General features: G+C 35.6%; 1 protein-coding gene across 1 annotated transcript in view; it reads right to left on the reverse strand.

Moving 5' to 3' along the window:
- LOC123248576 (phospholipid-transporting ATPase ABCA3-like) overlaps nt 1–21,097 on the reverse strand; it is a gene marked incomplete at its 5' end in the record, with an annotated part of 354,036 nt that overhangs the window by 290,938 nt on the left and 42,001 nt on the right. The window contains one exon of the mRNA XM_044677403.1: nt 11,618–11,877. Within this exon, the coding sequence (XP_044533338.1) occupies nt 11,618–11,877 (260 nt within the window). The remainder of the gene's footprint in view (nt 1–11,617; nt 11,878–21,097) is intronic.

Consider the following 21,097-nt stretch of genomic DNA (forward strand, 5'->3'; position numbering starts at 1 on the left):
GGACAAAAATCCACTATTTGACAAAAACTGTTGGGAAAATTGGAAAACAATATGGGAGAGATTAGGTTTAGATCAACATCTCACACCCTACACCAAGATAAATTCAGAATGGGTGAATGACCTGAATATAAAGAAGGAAACTATAAGTAAATTAAATCAACAAAGAATAGTATACTTGTCAGATCTAAGGGAAAGGGAAAATTTTAAAACCAAGCAAGAGTTAGAAAAAATTACAAAATATAAAATAAATAATTTTGATTATATTAAATTAAAAAGGTTTTGAACAAACAAAAACAATGCAACCAAAATCAGAAGGGAAACAACAAACTGGGAAGAAATCTTTATAACAAAAAACTCTAACAGAGGTCTAATTACTCAAATATACAATGAACTAAATTAATTGTATAAAAAAATCAAGCCATTCCCCCAATTGATAAATGGGCAAGGGACATGAATAGGTAATTTTCAGATAAAGAAATCAAAAGTATCAATAAGCACATGAGAAAGTGTTCTAAATCTCTAATAATTAGAGAAATGCACATCAAAACAACTCTGAGGTACTACCTCACACCTAGCAGATTGGCTAAAATGACAGTATGGGGGAATAATGAATGTTGGAGGGGATGTGGCAAAATTGGGACATTAATGCATTGCTGGTGGAGTTGTGAACTTATCCAACCATTCTGACTGGCAATTTGGAACTATGCCCAAAGAGCGATAAAAGAATGCCTGCCTTTTGATCCAGCCATAGCATTGCTGGATTTCTACCCCAAAGAGATCATAGGGAAAAAGACTTGTATAAAAATATTTATAGCTGCACTTTTTGTGGTAGCAAAAAACTGGAAAAAGAGGGTATGCACTTCAATTGGGGAATAGCTGAACAAATTGTGGTATATGCTGATGATGGAATACTATTGTGCTCAAAGGAATAATAAACTGGAGGAATTCCATGTGAACTGGAATGACCTCCAGGAATTGATGCAGAGTGAAAGGAGCAGAGCCAGAAGAACATTGTATACAGAGATTGATACACTGTGGTAAAATCGAATGTAATGGACTTCTATACTAGCAGTAATGCAATGACCCAGGACAATTCTGAGGGACTTATGGTAAAGAAAGCTACCCACATTCAGAGGAAGAACTACAGGAGTGGAAACACAGAAGAAAAATAACCATTTGAACACCTGGGTTGATGTGGACATAATTGGGGATGTAGACTCGAAATAATCACACCAATGCAACTATCAATAATATGTAAAATAAGTCTTGATTGATTGGACATGTTAAAACCAGTGGAGATATGTGTTGGATATGGGGGGGGAGCTAAAGGGGGTTAAGGGGGAAGTAAAAACATGAATCATGTAACCATTGAAAATTTTTCTAAAAAAATAAAATATTTAAATCTTAAAAAAAATCAGAGAGGCAGAAAAAAAATTGGGTAAAGGTATAAGAGTGATACAGGAAAATCATGGCAGAATAGGCACAAGAAAATAATGAAGAAATTAATACCTTAAAAAACAGAATAGGTCAATTAGTCAAAGGCACCAAAATCCACTGAAGAAAAGAACTTCTTAAAAATCAGAATTGACCAAATGGAAAAAGATTTTTTAAAAATGCACTGAAGAGAAGAACTTGTTAAAAGGCAGAATTGGCCATAGGGAAAAAGAAGTGCAAAAACTCATTGAGGAAAAGAACTTTTTAAAAAGTAGAACTGGTCAAATGGAAAAGGAGGTACAAAAGCTCACTGAAGAAAATCATGCCTTGAAAAATTAAAATTGCACAAGTCAAAACTAATGATTCCACGAGATATCAAGAAACAAAGCCAAAAGAATGAAAAAAATAGAAGAAAATGTGAAATATCTCATTGGAAAAACAATTGACCTAGAAAATAAATTCCAAAGAGATCATCTAAGAATTATTGGGCTACCTGAAAGCCATGATCAAAAAGAAAGCTTAGACATCATCTTTCAAGAAATTGTTAAGAAAAACTTCCCTGATAATATAAATAGAAGGTAAAGAAAGAACCCACATATCACCTCCTGAAAGAGATCCCAAAAGGACAACTCCTAGAAAATTCCTAACTCCCAGGTCAAAGAGAAAATATTTTAAGCAGCCAAAAAGAAACAATTCAAATATCATGAAGCCACAGTCAGGATAACACAAGATTTTACAGCTTCTACATTGAAGGATAAGAGGGCCTGGAATATGATAATTGCAGAGGGCAAAGCAGCTAAGATTTCAACCAAGAATCATTTACCTAGCAAAATTAGCATAATCCCTCAGGTAATAATGTGTATTTAATGAAATAGAGGACTTTTAAACATTCTGATGAAAAGCCAGAGCTAAATAGAAAATTTGACTCTCAAAAAGAAGACTCAAGAAAAGCATAAAAAGGTAAACAAGAAAGAGAAATCAAAAGACATTAAACAAGATTAAACTATTTATACTTACATGGGAAAATGATTCTTATAACTCCTGATAACTTTATCATTATTGGGGCAATTAGAAGGAGTATACATAGATAGGGGTTAGGGGTATGAGTTTAATTAAGGCATGAGAAAAAGGCAAGCATTAGGAGAAAGGGGAAGAGAAAAACAGAATGGGATAAACTATGACACATAAAATGAGGCACGAACGAGCTTTTACAGTGGAGAGGAAAATGGGGGAGTTGGGAAGCGAAGCATGTGGACCTTATTTTCATCAGAATTGGCTAAATGAGGGAAGTACTTACATAATCAGTTGGGTGTAAAATATATATAAAGTAGGAAGGGCAGGGGATAAGAGAAGTGGGGAGGAACTTATTGAAAAGAGGGCAAGTTGGAGGATGTGATGGTTAGAAATTAAACGGGGAAAATAGGATAAAGGGTAAAATAGTAATCACAATGGTGTGAGATTTTTTTATAATTCTTTCTAATAAAGGTCTCATTTTTCAAAAACATGGAGAAATTAGTCAAATATATAAGAACACAAGTCATTCTCCAATTGATAAATGTTCAAGAGAGATGACCAGGAAGCTCTCACACAAAGTAATTAAAGCTCTCTATAGTCATGCCCCCCAAAAATGTTCTAAGTCACCATTAATTAGAGAAGCACAAATGAAAATAACTCTGAGGTACTACCCTATATCCATCAAATTGACTACTATGACAGAAAAGGAAAGACAAAACATGGAGAGGATGTGGGAAAATTGAGACACTAATACATTGTAGACGAATTTAACCATTCTGGAGAGCAATTTGCATTTATGCTCCCAAAGCTATAAAATAGTACACATTCTTTGACCCAGGAATACCAGTATAGATTTGTATCCCAAAGAGATTTTTTAAAGGGGGAAGGAAAGGTCTATATGTACAAAAATATTTGAAGCAGCTCTTTTTATGGGGGCAAAGAATTAGAAAGTGAGGGGATACCCATCAATTGGGGAATTGGGCTGAGTAAGTTATAGTATATGATTGTAATGGAATATTACTGTTCTGTAAGAAATGACGACCAGGATAAGCTCAGGAAAACCCAGAAAGACACAAACTAAAACAGAGTGAAATAAGGCAATTAAAAGAACATTGTGCACAGTGACAGAAATACTAATTAATGAACAACTGTGAATAACTTAGCTATCGTCAGAAATACAGCAATTCAAAACAATCCCAAAGGACTCATGATAAAAAAAAATGCTATGTGCTTCCAAGAGAAAAAAATTGATGAATTCTGAATCCAGATCAGAGAAAACTTTTTTTTAATTTCCTTAATTTTTTGTTCAAGTTTCCTTCCACAAAATGAATAATATGGAAAAATGTTTTATATGACTGCACATGTAAAATCTATATGAGATTGTTTACCATCTCAGCTGGGAGAAGGAGGAAGGAAACAGGGAGAGAATTTAAGACTCAAAATTCTTTTTAAAATAATGGAAACTGGTTTTATATGTAATTGAAGGGAAAATTAAATTTTAAAACAAATTTAAAGATCATTCTTATTCAAAATAAAAGAACTAGGAAGGTTCTGCAGGAAGAAAGTGATGCAATGAAAATTATTTCCAAATGTCTTTGGTTTATTTTCTTCTCAGTTTGGTTATTCTTTGGGCAATCAGCTATGTGATAAAAACATACTAAATTCAGGAATCTATGAGGGCCATGAGAAGTAATCTAAGACAATCTATTCTCATTTTCTCTTTGACTTTTCTGTAGAGTTTGACACTGTTCATCACTCTCATCTCCTTGATATTCTCTTCTCTCTAGGATTTTAGAATACTTCTCCTGGTTCTCTTCTTATCTACCTGAACACCATACCATTTCTCTGTCTTCTTTGCTGTGCCCTTTATTTTTACTTTAATTTTTTAAATTCCCTTTAGTAATGCTTTACTTTTTCCCATTTACATGTAAAAATAATTTCTGAAGTTAGTTTTCTAATATTTTGAGTTCCATATTCTCTCCCTCCCTTCCTCCTCTCCCCCTACTCTGAGGTTGTAAGCATTTGCTATTGGTTATCATGTGCTGTCATACAAAACATATGTCCATATTCATTACATTGTGGAACACACACACAATACACACACACATCATGAAAAAAATTAAAGTCAAGATTAGTCTTGAAAGGTAGACTCAACATGGCAGAATAGAAGCATGGAAGCCCTAACCTCTTCAAAAATACCCTCTTTAATTTTTAATTTTCTAATTTTTATTTTGAATATTTTCCCATAGTTACATATTTCATGTTCTTTTCCTCTCCCCCAAACCTCCCATAACCCCCCTTAGTCAACGCACAATTCCATTGGGTTTTACATGTATCATTGATCAAGACATAATTCCATATTATTGATAGTTGGACGAGAGTTATCGTTTAGTGTCTACATCCCCAATAATATCCCCCTCAGCCCATGTGTTCTAGCAGTTGTTTTTCCTCTGTGTTTCTCCTCCCACAGTTTTTCCTTGAATGTGAATAGTTTTCTTTCTCATAAGTCCCTGGATCCTTGCATTGCTGCTAGTAGAGAACTCTGTTATGTTCAATTGTACTACAGTGTATCAGTCTCTGTGTATAATGTTCTCCTGGATCTGCTCCTTTCACTCTGCATCAATTCCTGGAGGTCATTCCAGTTCACATGGAATTCTTCCAGTTCTTTATTCCTTTGAGCACAATAGTATTCCATCACCAGCAGATACCACAATTTGTTCAGCTATTCCCCAATCAAAAGACATCCTCTCGTTTTCCAATTTTTTGCCACCACAAAGAGCATGGCTATAAAATATTTTTGTACAAGTCTTTTTCCTTATTATCTCTTTGGGGTATAATCCAAGCAGTGCTATAAAAATGTACTTTTTAAAATAATGCTTCAAAATGAATGCTGGTGTAGCAGAAACAACAAAGGGATGGGGTGAATCAATTTTTTCACTAAAGACAACTTGGAAGTTAGGTAAGAAAAATCTTTCCCTGGAGTGAGGCAGAGAGCACAGACTACAAGGAGGCCTCAATGAGGAGCTCCTACATAACCCAACAGCAAAGCACTCTGCCCCTCTCTCATTACTCAAGGTTCTGAATCCAGGTCTAAGCCAACAGTAAGACTCTGCTTAGTAGCAAAGCACCCTCCTACCCACCCCTTGAGGTTCCAAGCCCCAGCATAGATCTGCAGAAAAACTATGAATCCTAGCACAAAGCAAGATAGAGCATGTAGCATGCCAGGCCAGTGCAAGCCAATAGCAGGCCTTGGCGGAGACTAAATCAGAGGCAGGAGATTATTGCCAAAGCTCTCAGTCCACAAGGAGAAGGGGTCTGAAAACTGGTCAGAAGGAGATTGTGGGTAACCCTTTCCTGGCATGAGTTATAGGACTCTATAGCATAGGCCATATGAGGTTCTAAATTGCATTCCCAGGGAAAGGGAAATGACTAACAGAAGTAGGGAATCTGGTGGCAACTCCAGGGTGGAAAGAGGTGCTTATGGTCAATTATAGAATAGAGCTCAGGCCAGGAGAACATTAAACACATCTCTTCTTAAATCAGACCACCTTGGAAGAACTAAAATTTGAAGACACTCAAAACTACCTCTGAGTTAAAGAAAAAATCTGAAGCAAGAAAAATCTGAAGTTCGGGAGATTACCCCCTCCACCCTCAGAACAGAGACTAACTTTAATATAAAAGTCAAGAAAAAGAAGAGAAAATGAGCAAACATTAAAAAATACCTTAATAATAGAAAATTATTATGGAGACAGGGAAGACTAAAGCACAAACTCAAAAGAAGACAATGAGATCAAAGCAGCTACTAGCAAAAAAAACTCAAAGTAAAATAGGAATTGTTCTCAGGTCCTAGAAGCACTCAAAAAGGAATTTTTAAATCAAGTAAGATATACTATGGAAAAATGGGGCAAAGAAATTAAAAGAATGCAAGAAATAGTAAATAGTGTGATAAAAGAGGCACAACAACAATAGTGAAATAACACCTTAAAATACAGAATAGGTCAAATGGTAAAAGAGATACAAAAATCCAGTAAAGCAAAGAATTTTTTAAAAACTAGAATTGACCAAATAGAAAAAGCAATATAAAAATTCAATGAAGAAAAGAATTCTTTAAATTCCAGAATTGGGTGAAGATGGCACAATTGGCTCAAAGACCTAAATCTTTCCAAAAATCCCCTCCAAATAACCTGAAAATAAAGCTTTAAAATGAATACTAGGGTGGAAGAACCAACAATTTCCTGCTGAAGACAATTCTGATGGTAGGCAGAGGAGGTCTGTATCATTGAGGGAAGAGGAGAGCAAAATACCCAGCAAGGCATGGTCCAACAGCAAAGATCCACTACCACCACTGCCCAAGGTCCTGAACCCAGGCCCAGGCCAGGGTCAAGACCCTGCCTAAGCAAATAGCAGTGCACCCTCACATTAACAAATTGAAGTTCTGAGCCCCAGTATGAATACACAGTAAGGACTAAGACCTAGCACAAACCCCCTGTGAGAACTTAAGCCTCAGCACAAGACTGACCACATTGTACCTGGTCAGTTCAAGCCATCAGCAGGTCCTGAGGGAAACTGAATCATCAGTGGGAAGTGGCTTCTAGACCTGTCAGTCTACAGGCCATCATACCAATTTAGAAGAACTAAAACTTGCAGAAACCTAGAACTAGATCTGAGGGTAGCAGTAAGAAAATACTGAAGTTTAAGAGAGAGCCCCTTCTATCCTGGGCAAAGAGTATACTTTTAAGATAAAAATAGAAGTCAAGAAAAAGGTTTGGAAAACTAGCAAACATAAAAAAGGAAAGCAACACCAAATTATAAAAAAGTATTATGGAGATAAGGAAGACTAACGAAAACATAAACTCAGAAGGGACAATGAGATCAGAACAGGATCAGAAGGGGATAAAGCAGTTTCATTCAAAACTTGAAAGAAAAATGGGGCTTGGTCTCAGGCTCTGGAAGAGCTCAGAAAGGATTTAAAAAATCAAATAATATGGAAGAAGCTAGATGGCTCAGTGGATTAAGAGTCAAGCTTAGAGACAGAAGATCCTGAGTTCAAATTTGACCTCAGATACACCCTAGCTAGGTAATCTGGGGAAAGTCACTTAGCTCCTATTGCCTACCTCTTACTCTCTTCTGTCTTGGAACCAATACACTGTATTGATTCTAAGATGGAAGGTAAGGGTTTAAAAAAAAGAATCAAATAAGAGAGGCAGAGGAAAAGAAATTAAAGCAATTCAAGAAGAAAATAGCATTTTAAAAAGAAGAACTGACCAAATAGTAAAAGAGGCACAAAAATCCATTGAAGAGAAAAACTTTTTAAAAAGCAGAATTAGCCCAGTGGAAGAAGAGGTACAAAAATTTGGTGAAGAAAAGAATTTCATAAAAAGCAGAATTGGCCAAATGTAAAGAAGGTTCAAAGGTTCATTGAAGAAAATAATTCCTCAAAAATTAAAATCAGACAAGTGGAAACCAAAGACTTTATGAGACATCAAGAAACAAAACAAAATCGAAAGAATGAAAAAATTGAAAATATGATTCCATTGGAAAAATGACTGATCTGGAAAACAGACAGAGGAGAGGTAATTTAAGAATTACTGAATGATCTAAAAAGACTTGTCATCAAATTACAAGAAATGATCAAAGAACATTGCCTTGCTATTCTCGAAAAACAGGATAAATAGAGAAAAATCAAGATAAATGAATTGGGCCTGTGACTAAAAATACTAGAAAAAGAATAAATTTAAAATCCCCAAATAAACATCAAATTTCAAATTCTGAAAATCAAAGGAGAAATTAATAAAATTGAAAAAAAGGAAAACTATTGTAATAAACAAGATGAGGAGTTAGCTTTATGAAAAAAATAAATATATAGACCATTGGTTAATTTGATTTTAAAAAAGAAAGAATAAAATCAAATTACCAATATCAAAGATAACAAAAATATTGTGCTGATATGTAAGCCAAGAAAAGCAAAAACAGAGAAAGAAAGCTATAAACTAATGTCTTTAATAAATATAAAATTTTTAAATAAAATACTAGTAAGGAGGCTAAAGCAATATATCACAAGGATCATTTAGTATGACCAATTGGGATTTATACCAGGAATGCAGAACTGGATCAATATTAGGAAAACTATCATCATAATTGACCATATTAATAACAAAACTAACAGAAATCACATGATCATCTCAATGTATGAAAAAACTTTTGATAAAAATACAATAGCAACTTTCCTTTGACTCCACGATATCACTACTAGGTCACTATGCCAAAGAGATCAAAGATAAGGAAAAAGAACCCATCTGTACCAAAATATTTTTAGCAGCTCTCTTTGTAGTGGCAAAGAATTGAGTGAGCAGAACCAGGACAACAATGTATACAGTAACAGAAATATTATATAATGATTGTGTAGGACTAAACCATTATCAGCAAAGCAAGTTCCACAAGAGACACATGATGAAAAATGCTATCCACAGCCAAAGGAGTTGGAGTCTGTAGATCAAAGCATGTCATCTTCCACTTTATTTCCTTTATGAGTTTTTTAATTGTATATGTGACATGTCTTCTATTATGATATAAGTAATATAGAAATGTGTATTGCATGAAAGCACTAGTATAACCTATATCAGATTATTTGCCACTATGGGAAGAGACTGTGAAAATATGAATTCTAAAACATCAGAAAGCAATTGTCAAAAATTGTTTCTATATGTAACTGAAATAATTAGCTAATTAGTTAATTAATTCAATTAGAAAAAAACTTAACAACTATTCCTATTAAAAACATTAGATTGGGGGGCATTTGGGTAGCTCAGTGGAGTGAGAGTCAGGCCTAGAGACAGGAGGTCCTAGGTTCAAACCCGGCCTCAGCCACTTCCCAGCCGTGTGACCCTGGGCAAGTCACTTGACCCCCATTGCCCACCCTTACCAATCTTCCACCTAAGAGACAATACACCGAAGTACAAGGGTTTAAAAAAAACATTAGATTGCATAGGAATAAATGGAGCTTTCCTTAAAATGATGAGTAATATCTATCTACAACCATCACGAAGCATTATCTATAACAGAAGTAAACTAAAAGCCTTTCCAGTAAGATCAAGGGTGAAGAAAGATATCCATCATCATGACTATTGTTCAATATTGTATTAGAAATGCTAGCAATAGCAAGAAGAGAAGAAAAATAAATTGAAGGAAAAAATAGGCAATGAGGAAACAAACTATCACTTTCTGCTAATGATATGATGGTATACTTAGAAAATCCTAGAGAATCAACTAAAAAACTAACTGAAATTAACAACTTTAACAAAGATGTAGAATATAAAATAAACCCACATAAATCATCAGCATTTCTATATATTATCATCAAAGTCCAGAAGTAAGAAATAGAAAGAAAAGGTCAACTTAAATAACTCAAGACAATATAAAATACCTAGGAGTCTACTTGCTAGGAACTATTTGAATACAATTACAAAACAATTTTCATACAAATAAAGTCAAATCTAAACAACTAGTTAAATGTTAATTACTCATGGATAGGCCAAGCTAATACAAAAATGACAATTTAATCTAAATTAAGTCACTTTTTCAGGATGTACCCACTGAACAATTCTTAATATATCTTGGGGATTTTTGGTAGAGACATCCAAGTGGAGGCTTCTTACAAGACATGCTGAAAAATTAAAATTTAACATAAGGTTTATTAGCCTGAGAGGAAAAACCCTTATTCAACTATGGGAAAGAAACTACTCAACCATAACCTATTATCTAGTTTCTTATGATTATTATCAGTTAATAATAAGTAACTACTCACTATCCTTGTGGAATTACATTAAACTTAATAATACTGATCAGATTAGACTAGAAATCATAGGAATAAAACTATTAATTGATAATAATTGATACCTCACAGAGGATAAGACTCAAATAATTTCTCACAATATTGATGAAAAATTTTTAAATAAAATGCTAGCAAGGCAATTGTAACACTACATCACAAGGATCATATATTATGATCAGGGAGGATTTGTACTAGGAATGTGGGACTAGTTCAATAATAGGAAAACTATCAGCATAATTGACCATATCAATAATAAAAAAAACAAAAATCATATATTATCTAAATATATGCAGAAAAATCCTTTGACAAAATACATTTTTATATCTTGTAATGTCCTCTAACTCTTGTTTGGTCACAAATTCTTCCCTTATCCATAGATCTGACAGGTAAGGTATTTCAAGCTCCTCTAATTTGGTTTATGTTTATCTTTATGTTTAAATCACATACCCAATTGAACTTTTCTTTGCATAGAGTGTGAGATATTGGGCTATTCCTAGGTAATTCCTATTAAAAATCAATATGATGTGATGGAATACTACTGTGCCATAAGAAGTGATGAGCAGGCTAATTTTTTTTAAAAACTTGGAAATAACTACACAGGATAATGAACAGTGAAATGAGTAGAACCAAGAAAACATTATACACAGATACAAAATTAGTATTGGAAGAACAAATTGTGAATGTTACCTCCAGAGAATAAACAGAAAGGTCAAAACATGAAAGACAATTTGTATGAACATATCAGTCTCCAGGACAATACCTTCTGTGATGCAGGAAGGGTTGGGAGGGACTGAAACACTTGTGGATGAAATTTATTATGTAGCTATGAAGAAAAATAAACTAAACATATAAAAGATTTATGATTTCACTTATTTATAATCTTTATTTTCTTTGTATACTGGAATGATTGTTTTATTTGGTTTTATAAAAATAAAAGATCAATTCCAAACTATGTAAATTATATGAAAAACTAGATAAAGTTCTACCAATTTTCACATAAATCTAGTTTTGATACTTAAACCAGGGAAAACAACAATAGAGCAAGAAAACTATAGACCAATTTCCCTAATGAATATTGATGCAAAAATGTAAATAAAATGCTAGCAAAGAGTTTACAGCAACATATTGCAGAGATCATACAGTGAGGTTTTTACCAGGAATGTAGGGCTTGTTCAATATCAACAAAACCACAAACAAATCTTCGAAATGAATGCTAGAAATATGTGGTCTAGAGAGTATAAACGGATTTAAATTCTTGTGGTTCAGATGTTTTAGCATGATGGCAGTAACTCAAGCACTATCACTGACAGATACCATGGTGTTTCAATAGATGATTACCTTCAGCTTTTTTTCTTTTTCCTGAACAACGGAACGGATGATGAAGATGCAGGTACAAAGGAAACTCAGCATGATCATCAAGGAAAGATTATTCTCTAAGACTGAAATGAATGGATCCTGAACATAAGATGGAAACGGGAACCTCTTCAAAGTAACGTTGATTTTCTTAAATTGCTCAATCATAGAGTCATTCATGGAGGAACATATGATTTCTCTGTTGATAGCATGTTGTATAGTCAGAAACCCTTCTCGGAAATATCCTAAATGAGAAAGCAGAGGACACTAAGTAAATGGGTTGAGAAATAAAACAGGTGAACATCAATTGATGAAATAGAGAAGTCAGATGAGTTATGGCATGAAGGACATTCCCATGACTCTCAGTCTGAGGGGTGATAGGAAGCTAAGGAAGTAGGCAGTATGATAGCTTCTCTTAAATAATCATCCCTGGAACCTTACTCATTTTAGGGCCTTCTGAAATTTCATGTTCCCTCAGGATATAGTCTGTAAGCACACAGACACCAACATCAGTGAGAACAAGCAATGTCAGCCTCCCTTGATGTTAAAGGAATCTACATGAATTGAATTTAATTGAGATGAGATAATAAATGGAAGCTCAATCTTAAGATGTCATGGAAAAGATTAATGCTATTGTTCCTAAATACTGGGACAAGGGTCTAACTATTTTTATTACTAAGCTTTCCTGTTACCTCTGGCATGAGGGTTTGCTGAGTCCTTTTCAGGGCTTTTCTCCTTTGGTGTCTACCTGCCACCCACCTCTCACCTGTGGCTACAAGAAGCTGTAGCATGTGCAGTGGCCACACCCTGGTAAAACCATCTCAGCAGATGGGCTAAACCAGGTTGATGGTAATTGGCAGGCCTCAAACCTGTCAATGAATTAGGGGGATGTCTACTCCAAGCACGTGGAGTCTTTCCTGGTAGAATGGGCTGATGAGAACAATTTGTTCCATTAGCCAAGAAGGCAATGGAACCAGGTGTTGTAGAGCACTTAGAGTTTGGTTAGACATCAAAGAAGTCAATGTCATCCACTGCATCCTGAGCTGTCACTAGTCATCTTGACGTGTCTTGCCACTGGACTTCAATGACTGGAAGAAAGAATGAGGCTAACAACTTTGCAAAACTCTGCCTCATTTAAATCCAGTTTATACATAAGTCAAAAGACACTGCCTATACAATTTTATCATTTTACTATTTACTGTCTCATTATTTCATCCCAAATGGGCATACAAGCTATTTGTGCCCAACCTGTGGTAGAACCTTCTGAGCTTATACTGGTGTGATCAGTCACAGTCAGACACATTGTACAAGATGACTCTGACATAGTGATATCATTTTGGTCCCCTTTGAGTACAAAAGACAGCCAATCATCCTGTTAAATCCTATTTCTCCATGTAACCAGAGTCCTAAAGCTCATCAATACAAAACTCATGTCATTAGTGGAGACTGAACTCTTTCCTCCCCACAACTACATAAGGGGAAGAGTATTGATCTCCACCAAAGAGGAGATAGTTTTATACCAAAGGAATCTGTGATTTGGGTTACATCCATCTTTGTACTTAATTGTTTTATTTTTCAGTCCAGAATGCTTAAAAAGCAAATACCATGAATATATTTACATTCCCACAAGACAAAAAAGAGATTAGGAATAGCAATACTTCACTCCCTGATAGATGAAACCCCACTCCTGCCAGAAAGGATAAACCTAAGGTCCCTTACTCCTTTCACATATAAGACAAGTTCTGAGTCACAGACAATAAAGCATTTGAAAATTATCAGGGCTACTTTCATGTAATATAATTGTAGTTATCTTTATGTGAGATGAAGATAAGCCTATGGTATATGTGTATTTGAGTGTGACAGACCATGGGACAGAAAATGCACCCTCCTTTCCCACAACATCTATTGTAACTAATAGCCCGCCTCCAATACCTGCTGGAGCTGTGGAACAGAGAATTATTGCAGCACCTGTTCTGCACAACAGAACACTGGAATTCTTTGTTCCTAACCTGACAGGTCTAAGATAAACAAGTAATCCGACTGTACCATGCCTGAAACATTCCACTCCTAAGAACCGCCTGCAACCAATGAAACAACCAATGAGATTAAACCAAGTTGCCTTGTTCCCTATACTGCCTTCCTTCCCCAAACCTATAAGACCCTGTATCTCTCCTCACTCAGATGGGACTGCCTCACCAATCCTCTTGGCATTGGGCCCCCTTCCTGTATGGTCTCTGGTCTCATTTGTCTCTTGGGTTTAACCTCTTTTAATCAGACTGACAGAGAGTACATGACATATATTATCTCATGAGAGCCTCACAATAACTCTCTGAAGGAAGTGCTATTGTTATTCCCATTTTGCAGATGAAGAAACTGAGGCTGACAGTAATTCTCTAAAGTAAAAAACTTTAATACATAGTTGTCTGCATGTTCTCCCATTAGACTATGAGTTTCCTGAGAGCTAGGACTACCTTTTGACTTTCTTTGTATCTCTAGCACTTAACACATTGTCTGGCACATAGCAGGCATCTAATAAATACTTTCTGATTAAACATCTAACTGACCATATCTGAGCTTGAATCCAATAATCTATATCCAATCAAAAATATATGATTCATTCTCAGAATGAAGCCCATAGTGATCTACCCTACAAATCTTAACTTAATTATATATGAAAAAATATAGAAATTTTCAATAACAAAGAAGCATTTAGGACATTTTTAGAAAAAAATACTAGGAATGTTCATTCGCTTCTCAAATACCTCAAACAACAGAAATGTAAGAGGACAAGAACAATAGCAACAGTGACAGCAGAGAGACCAGCAAGAGATCTCTTTCTAAATGTACACAAGGAGACAAGAGTAAAGGCAGAAATCTGGTGGGGGTAAGAATGAAGAGGTAGACAGAGGGGACATTATGAACAGAATCTGGAAATACCCTACAGACAAATGAATCAATTTGTGAGAGGTGAGGGTTGGGCTAGGATGAAACTACATTACAACCTCAGTCCTAGAGTAAGGGCATAGAGATAAATGTATGATGTACTGGGATCAAATCAAGGCTGAGGGGGAAGTGATCCCTGTGGTCTCAGAAAGAGAAAAGCCTGTAGAGGACTTTGTGAATAGAAGGGCAGGACTAATAAGAGGGAAAAAAGGAAAGACATTGTGGGAGGATGTTCCACTAAAGAATGTTCATATGGATGGAAAGAAATAATCTGTGAAGGGAAATGGGAACTTTACATTGTGCATGGTCTGAGGGATTTGATGCTTCAAAAATCTACTTATTTTATATTGGGGGTCAGGGAGTTGGAAACCTTTAGGATAAGTGCTACAAGGAGTGGGGAGCCCAGATTTGAGAGCACAAACTCAAAGAAGAGAGATTTTTGAGGCAAATGGGAAAAGGGCAACCAACAGAATGTAGAGATCAGGAGTGAACATGATCAAGGATGTGGTAGAGGAGGGGGCCTTCCAAGGAGCAGTAGCCTCTCTGACACCTGTAGTAAATGGCATTCTTATTGGAGTGAGGCACAATGGAAAAGGGGAACCCACAGGATAATTTCTAAAAGACAGAGACAGAAATACTAAGAGAGGAGGCACTCAAATAGATATCCTGCAAACGTTGATTGCATGAGGAATACAGAGAAAAAAGAAAGACCAAGTAGACATTTTAAGTAATTCAATCTCCAAAAAGGAAATAAATCTAGCTATTAAAAAAAACTACCAAAAAAAACTTTTGGTCCTGATGGATTCATAGGCATTTTCTTCAACTATTGAGATGGATGTGGTTTTGGATGCTTTGGCTTTTAATATGATTAATTTAAAACTTTTAAAGAATAGTTAGTACCCATACTTCACAAATAATTCTCAAAAGTTAATAAAGGTCCCTAACAGAACCCATTTATGAAATAGATATGATGTGGGAAGTCAATAAGAGAATAGGTAAAAATCTGAGATTTTTGACCCCTTTTGTGATCCTTGTGATTTCTTGTTGAAAAGTATTGTGGCCTTATTGAAAAGCTTTAAGTTCCTAGCTAACCAGAAGTTAAAAGGTTAACATTCTTCCCCCTTTGGTCAGAAATGCAGCCAAGGCCGAAACTTTAGTTAATTGGGGCATTCTCCCCTGAGAAAAGTATTCTCAGACTTGGCTTGGTGATAACAAAAATAGCTGAAAGTCCAGCCTGGTTCTTATCTTCACCTTGAAGTTTCCAAGCCTATTGTATTGTCTATGTTAAAAATACAGTTCTGTGTAGTTGTGGGAAACTATCCTTGCACTTTGAGGTGAAAGGGAGTTTGAATTTCTTATATAATAAACTTGTGACTCAATGGCACTTTGGAGAAGCAGCCATGAGTTAACAGTCAAGATCATCTCCTGTGTCCCGTTATTTCCTTATCAACTAAGCGGCCCTTATCAGATTATCAGAGATGATAAAAAGATCTCGAGAATATGGTCCTAATATCTAAATCAGGAAAAGGCAAAACACAGAAGGAAAACTACAACCCTATGCCATTCTTGAACATTGACCAAGAATTTTTAAACAAAATCCTATCAAATAGACTATAGCAAGTTAGTCAAGAAATTGTTTGTTATAATCACGTGAGATTTATACAAGATATAGAAGGATGGCTCAATGTTAGAAAAATAATCTACATAATTAATCATATTAAAAACCAAAACATCGGGGGCAACTGGGTAGCTCAGTGGCTTGAGAGCCAGGCCTAGAGACGGGAGGTCCTAGGTTCAAATCTGGCCTCAGACACTTCCCAGCTGTGTGACCCTGGGCAAGTCACTTGACCCCCATTGCCTACCCTTACCACTCTTCTGCCTTGGAGTCAATACACAATATTGACTCTAAGATGGAAGGTAAGGGTTTAAAAAAAAAAAACCAAAACATCCAAAACTGCATGACTGTATCAATAGATAAAGAAAAAGTCTTTGACAAAGTACATTACTTTGTATTAAATGTCTTACAAAGCATAGTCAGAGAGGAACATTTTAAAATAAAAATTATGTATATGAAAGCAAAGTCAATATTATATCCAAGGAAGATACATTAGAATCTTTCCAAGAAGTATAGGCATGAAACAAGGATGTCCACTCTCCCCACTATGGTTTGATATTGTTCGCAAAATGCTCATAACATCAATAAGACAATAAAAAGAAATCAAAGGAATGAAAACTGATAAAGGGATAAAACTATGATCGTTTGGTAATGTAAATCAAATTAGAAAATTTTAGGAAATCACCAAAGAGAGTGAGACAATAGTTTCAGGAAAGCAGAAGTTTATAAAACAAATCCTCAAAAACTTAATGGTATTTCTATGTAAAAATTACAAAACATAAGAATAAATAATAAAAAAGAAAATTTCCTTCCAAATAACAATAAAAGGCATAAAATATCTAGAGATCACAATACCAAAGCAAACAAAAGATTTTTACAGATTCTATTGCAAAGTGCTTTTTAAAAATGCTATCCCAATCAAATTACTATAGGGAAACTTTACAGAAAATGATAAATTCATTTGGAAAAAATGTCTAGAATATCAAGGAAATTATGAAAAGAATTAGAGATGAAGGGGGAATCAAGACCTCAAAGTACTAAAAAATAGCAGTCATCAAAACTGATATTGGTTAAAAGACAAAGACAAATAAATCAATGAAATCGACTAGATGAGAGATTCAGAGACAACAGAATTCAATAACCCCATCTTTGATAAAGTGAAAAATATAAATTAACTAGGAAAAAATTCCTTATTTGATAAAACTGTTGGAAAACTGGAAAGAAATCTGGCAGAAATTAAACTTAGATCAACAGTTTACTCCATATTTCACCATACATTCTAAATAGATATCTGACTTAAATATTAAAGATAATTTTAGGTTAAGAATAAAAAGGGGTCTGGCCAGAGTTATAAGCATTTATTTGCTCTGCCTCATTGTCCCCCACTTTAATTGCTGGCTTTCCCATTGACCCCAGAGGGCACCAGAGCTTAAATTCTGTCTTTGTGATCAAGGTCCCCCCTTAACAATCTCCAACTCTGATTCTTTGGGAAACAAGCATGTTAAGTCTCCCTATTCTTGGTTTTCCAGATTAACATGTCAGGTCTCCCCAGTGAATCCTTCCATATATGTAATCTATACATTTAAGATTTTCTCACTAGGGGGAGGTATAAAATAGAAAAGATATTGAACATTTCATGGAGAGAGTTACAACAATTTTGGGAATAAAAGAGAAAGAAAATTAATGATTGATAGGCACTTTGACAAAAAGCCAATTGGGGGCACTCCCCTTTGGCATAAGAGTTTATAATCAGGATAAATGGTAGGCTCAACCTTGCCCCCACCCCCAGTTCATTTTATTATATCCAAAAGTTCACTCCACATCTCTTGATGTAGTATGTCTGCAAGCATCCTTATAGCATCTTCTCTGAAAGATCCACTTTCCTAGTCTGGGGTGCTGGCAATTGTCTGTTCCTAAAATTACTTTAAAAGATCTTAAACTTTGGATTTTAGGATAATTACACACTCCCCTCCTCAGGATAGTATATGCCAATACAATACAATACAATACAATCGACACAGGATGCATGACTGAGCTATAAGGTATATGAATCAATTCTCCTCCCTCTAGGAGGCACAGCCTGAGACCCATAAGTACAGCCCTGAGCCATTAGAGTAGCTGATGTTTATCTCCCTTTGCATCCTGATTATTGTAGCCTCAAGTTCCCTCTTTTTCTCAAACCTCTATACAAGATGTTTTCTATAAAATCACTGATGTATATATTCCTTGGAACTCTAAGTTTAGGTTGTTTTACATAATGATTTACCTCCCTTTAAAATCATTGTCTAAAGATTTGATGAGGTATACAGATTGCATTTTAACCATTTGAGGTCACTCTTTTAATTATTGCCTTTTACTGTGAATGTGAAAAACCTGTGAAAGGATCTCTAGCTTGTTTCTCTCCCTCTATAAAAAAGCATAAGTATTCTTAATAAAACCACCTTGCTTGCCATCAGCAAGCCTGGTCCTCCTGATCCTGCTGTATTTTCTTCATTCTTATTTTGTCTCATCCTTCTTAACACATCATGTTCTTCTTAATCTCTTTGGGAACCCTCAAACATTGTCACGCAGGCTCCCGACACCTCCCCCCAAAAGAGATAAAAATTAAATTTAAATACATATATCAAAATCCAATATGTATAAAAATATGAGTAAAAATTAAAATCATAACAAGTCCTTGATTCACCAGCAAGGTCTAATTGAAGTAGCTTATATCCTACAAGCATGCAGGACAGGTGCAGCAATATTGCACTTACTCATCATCAGCCAGGACTATAAAAAATTACCATATTAAAGACAAAAAAAGACAGAAGTCTGAGGTAAAAGGGAAATATGATTCCCTGGTCTGAATCTTGAACCAACCTTTCAACCTCAGCAGAGATATTTCTAATTGAAACTATTACTGCCATCATTCCAAAATCTGGCAAAAGTGCCCAGAAAAACATCTATACTACTGAAGAGGATATGACTGAATTTGGCCTTAACCTCTTAGTTCTTGAATGCCACCAAGTACATAGATTCCTAGCCATGGACTTGTCCACCTGACCAATATAGTGATCATGCACTGGTGGGTTAACATAGGCCAAACCATAAGCACCATACCATCTTATGGGAAGGGGAGAGTTAGCTAAAGAATTACAAGCCCCATGGGATGAGACCGTAACAGTCATAAAAGACATAGATTTATGTGTTCCATCCATTGTGTTTCTTAGCTTTACCTTAACACAAATAAATGTGGAAGTAGGGAATGGAATGGTAAGGTTGCACTTCACCTTGTCACCCATATACATACTACTCAATGGACCCTTACCTTTCTTCACACACAAGTCAAAGGTGGGCACATAATCAATTAGAAGTAGTGGTACTCCTAAGTATCTGAAAACCATTTCAGGTCTGTTAAAATCAACTGAGATTTTCAGTTCCTTAAATTTTTCAAAGACCAATGAAAGGTGGTGACCAGTTTGATGGAGTCCATCTATCATCATCTATGTGATATGTAACAAAATCAAAAGGAGAAAAGACTTTTTAGGTAACATATGACCTTCCTGTGGTGCAAGTTGTGGCAAAGTCTCATTCTTATGGACTGGAATTGTTGCCCATGGCAAAAAAAAGCTCCTTTAGATCTGGTGACAGAACCAGCATCCATAAGAGCCAGTAGCTTTGCTTTGGAAAAGAATTTTTCCATCTTGACAATGAACTTTTATAATAGCATTATCACTAGTCCAGTCATGGAAAGAGGGCACAAATGAAGACAATGCAACAAAACTTATAGCTAATAACCAAAACATACTAACAGAAGGTAACATTGTATAACATTACATCTTTAATTAGATTAATTTATAAACTTGAAGCAAAACCAAATCCAGAAACAAACAAGCAGTAAACTACGACATGTAACAAGATAAAGTCACTTAGTGTCAGTAGATGGTACCCATTTTACATGCAAACAATGAATCCGAGTGTCCTTTTCTCCAGTTTCGATAGTTTTCAGAGTAGTTACCAGTACTTGAAAAGAACCTTCCCAGGCAGGCTGAGTTCCTCCAGTGCACTGGAAATTCTTTATATACACCTTGTCTCTTGGGTGTAGATCATGGAGTGTAAGCCTAGAGGTACTAGGTACTACCTGTACTGCAGCTCCAAATTTGTAAATTTCATGTGATTTGACCTGCAAATGTTGTATATAAGAAGCAACAGAAGTATTCCCTGCCACCTCTACCACTCCCATAATGATGTGTATGCAGGGGAAAAAGGCTTCGCCTATATGGGGAGATGTCCAAAAAGCATCTCAAATGGTGAGAAATGTAGATCTCCCCTGAGCCTGTTGAGGATAAAACAGGGCTACTAAAGGGACAACTTCAGGCCACTTCAAGTGAGTCTCAGTGCACAACTTACCAATCATATTTTTAAGTTCTCTGTTTATGTGCTCAATTTGGCCTGAGCTCTGGGGGTGATAGGGTGTATGGAATCTTGGAGTAATCCCCAAACAAGAATAAACCTGGGATAAAAGAGTTGGTAAAATGGGTTCCCTTTTTGAATCAATGCAAGCAGGAGGGCCAAAGAGGGGGATAATCTCCCTCAAGAGCATCTTAGCAACAAAAGTTGCTGTGTCCTGATTACTAGGGAAGGCTTCCATCCATCTAGTGAGTTGGTCCACTATAACAAGGCAAACTTTATAATGTCTAGCTTAGGCATAGTAATAAAATAAATTTGCAAATGCTCAAAAGGTGTGCAAGCCAGAGGACACCTATCAAAAGCCTTGCAATGGAAAGCATGTTGATTAAATGCCTGGTAAATGGGACAGATTGTGCACTCTCTGATGGCTATGTTGGTTATACCAGGGGATATCAAGACTTTTTTTTAACAGAGTCTATGATCCCCTGGGTACTAAAGTGACCACTCCTGTAAAT

This window comes from Gracilinanus agilis, chromosome 1 (genome assembly GCF_016433145.1).
Source record: "Gracilinanus agilis isolate LMUSP501 chromosome 1, AgileGrace, whole genome shotgun sequence".
In the NCBI taxonomy this organism is placed as follows: domain Eukaryota; kingdom Metazoa; phylum Chordata; class Mammalia; order Didelphimorphia; family Didelphidae; genus Gracilinanus; species Gracilinanus agilis.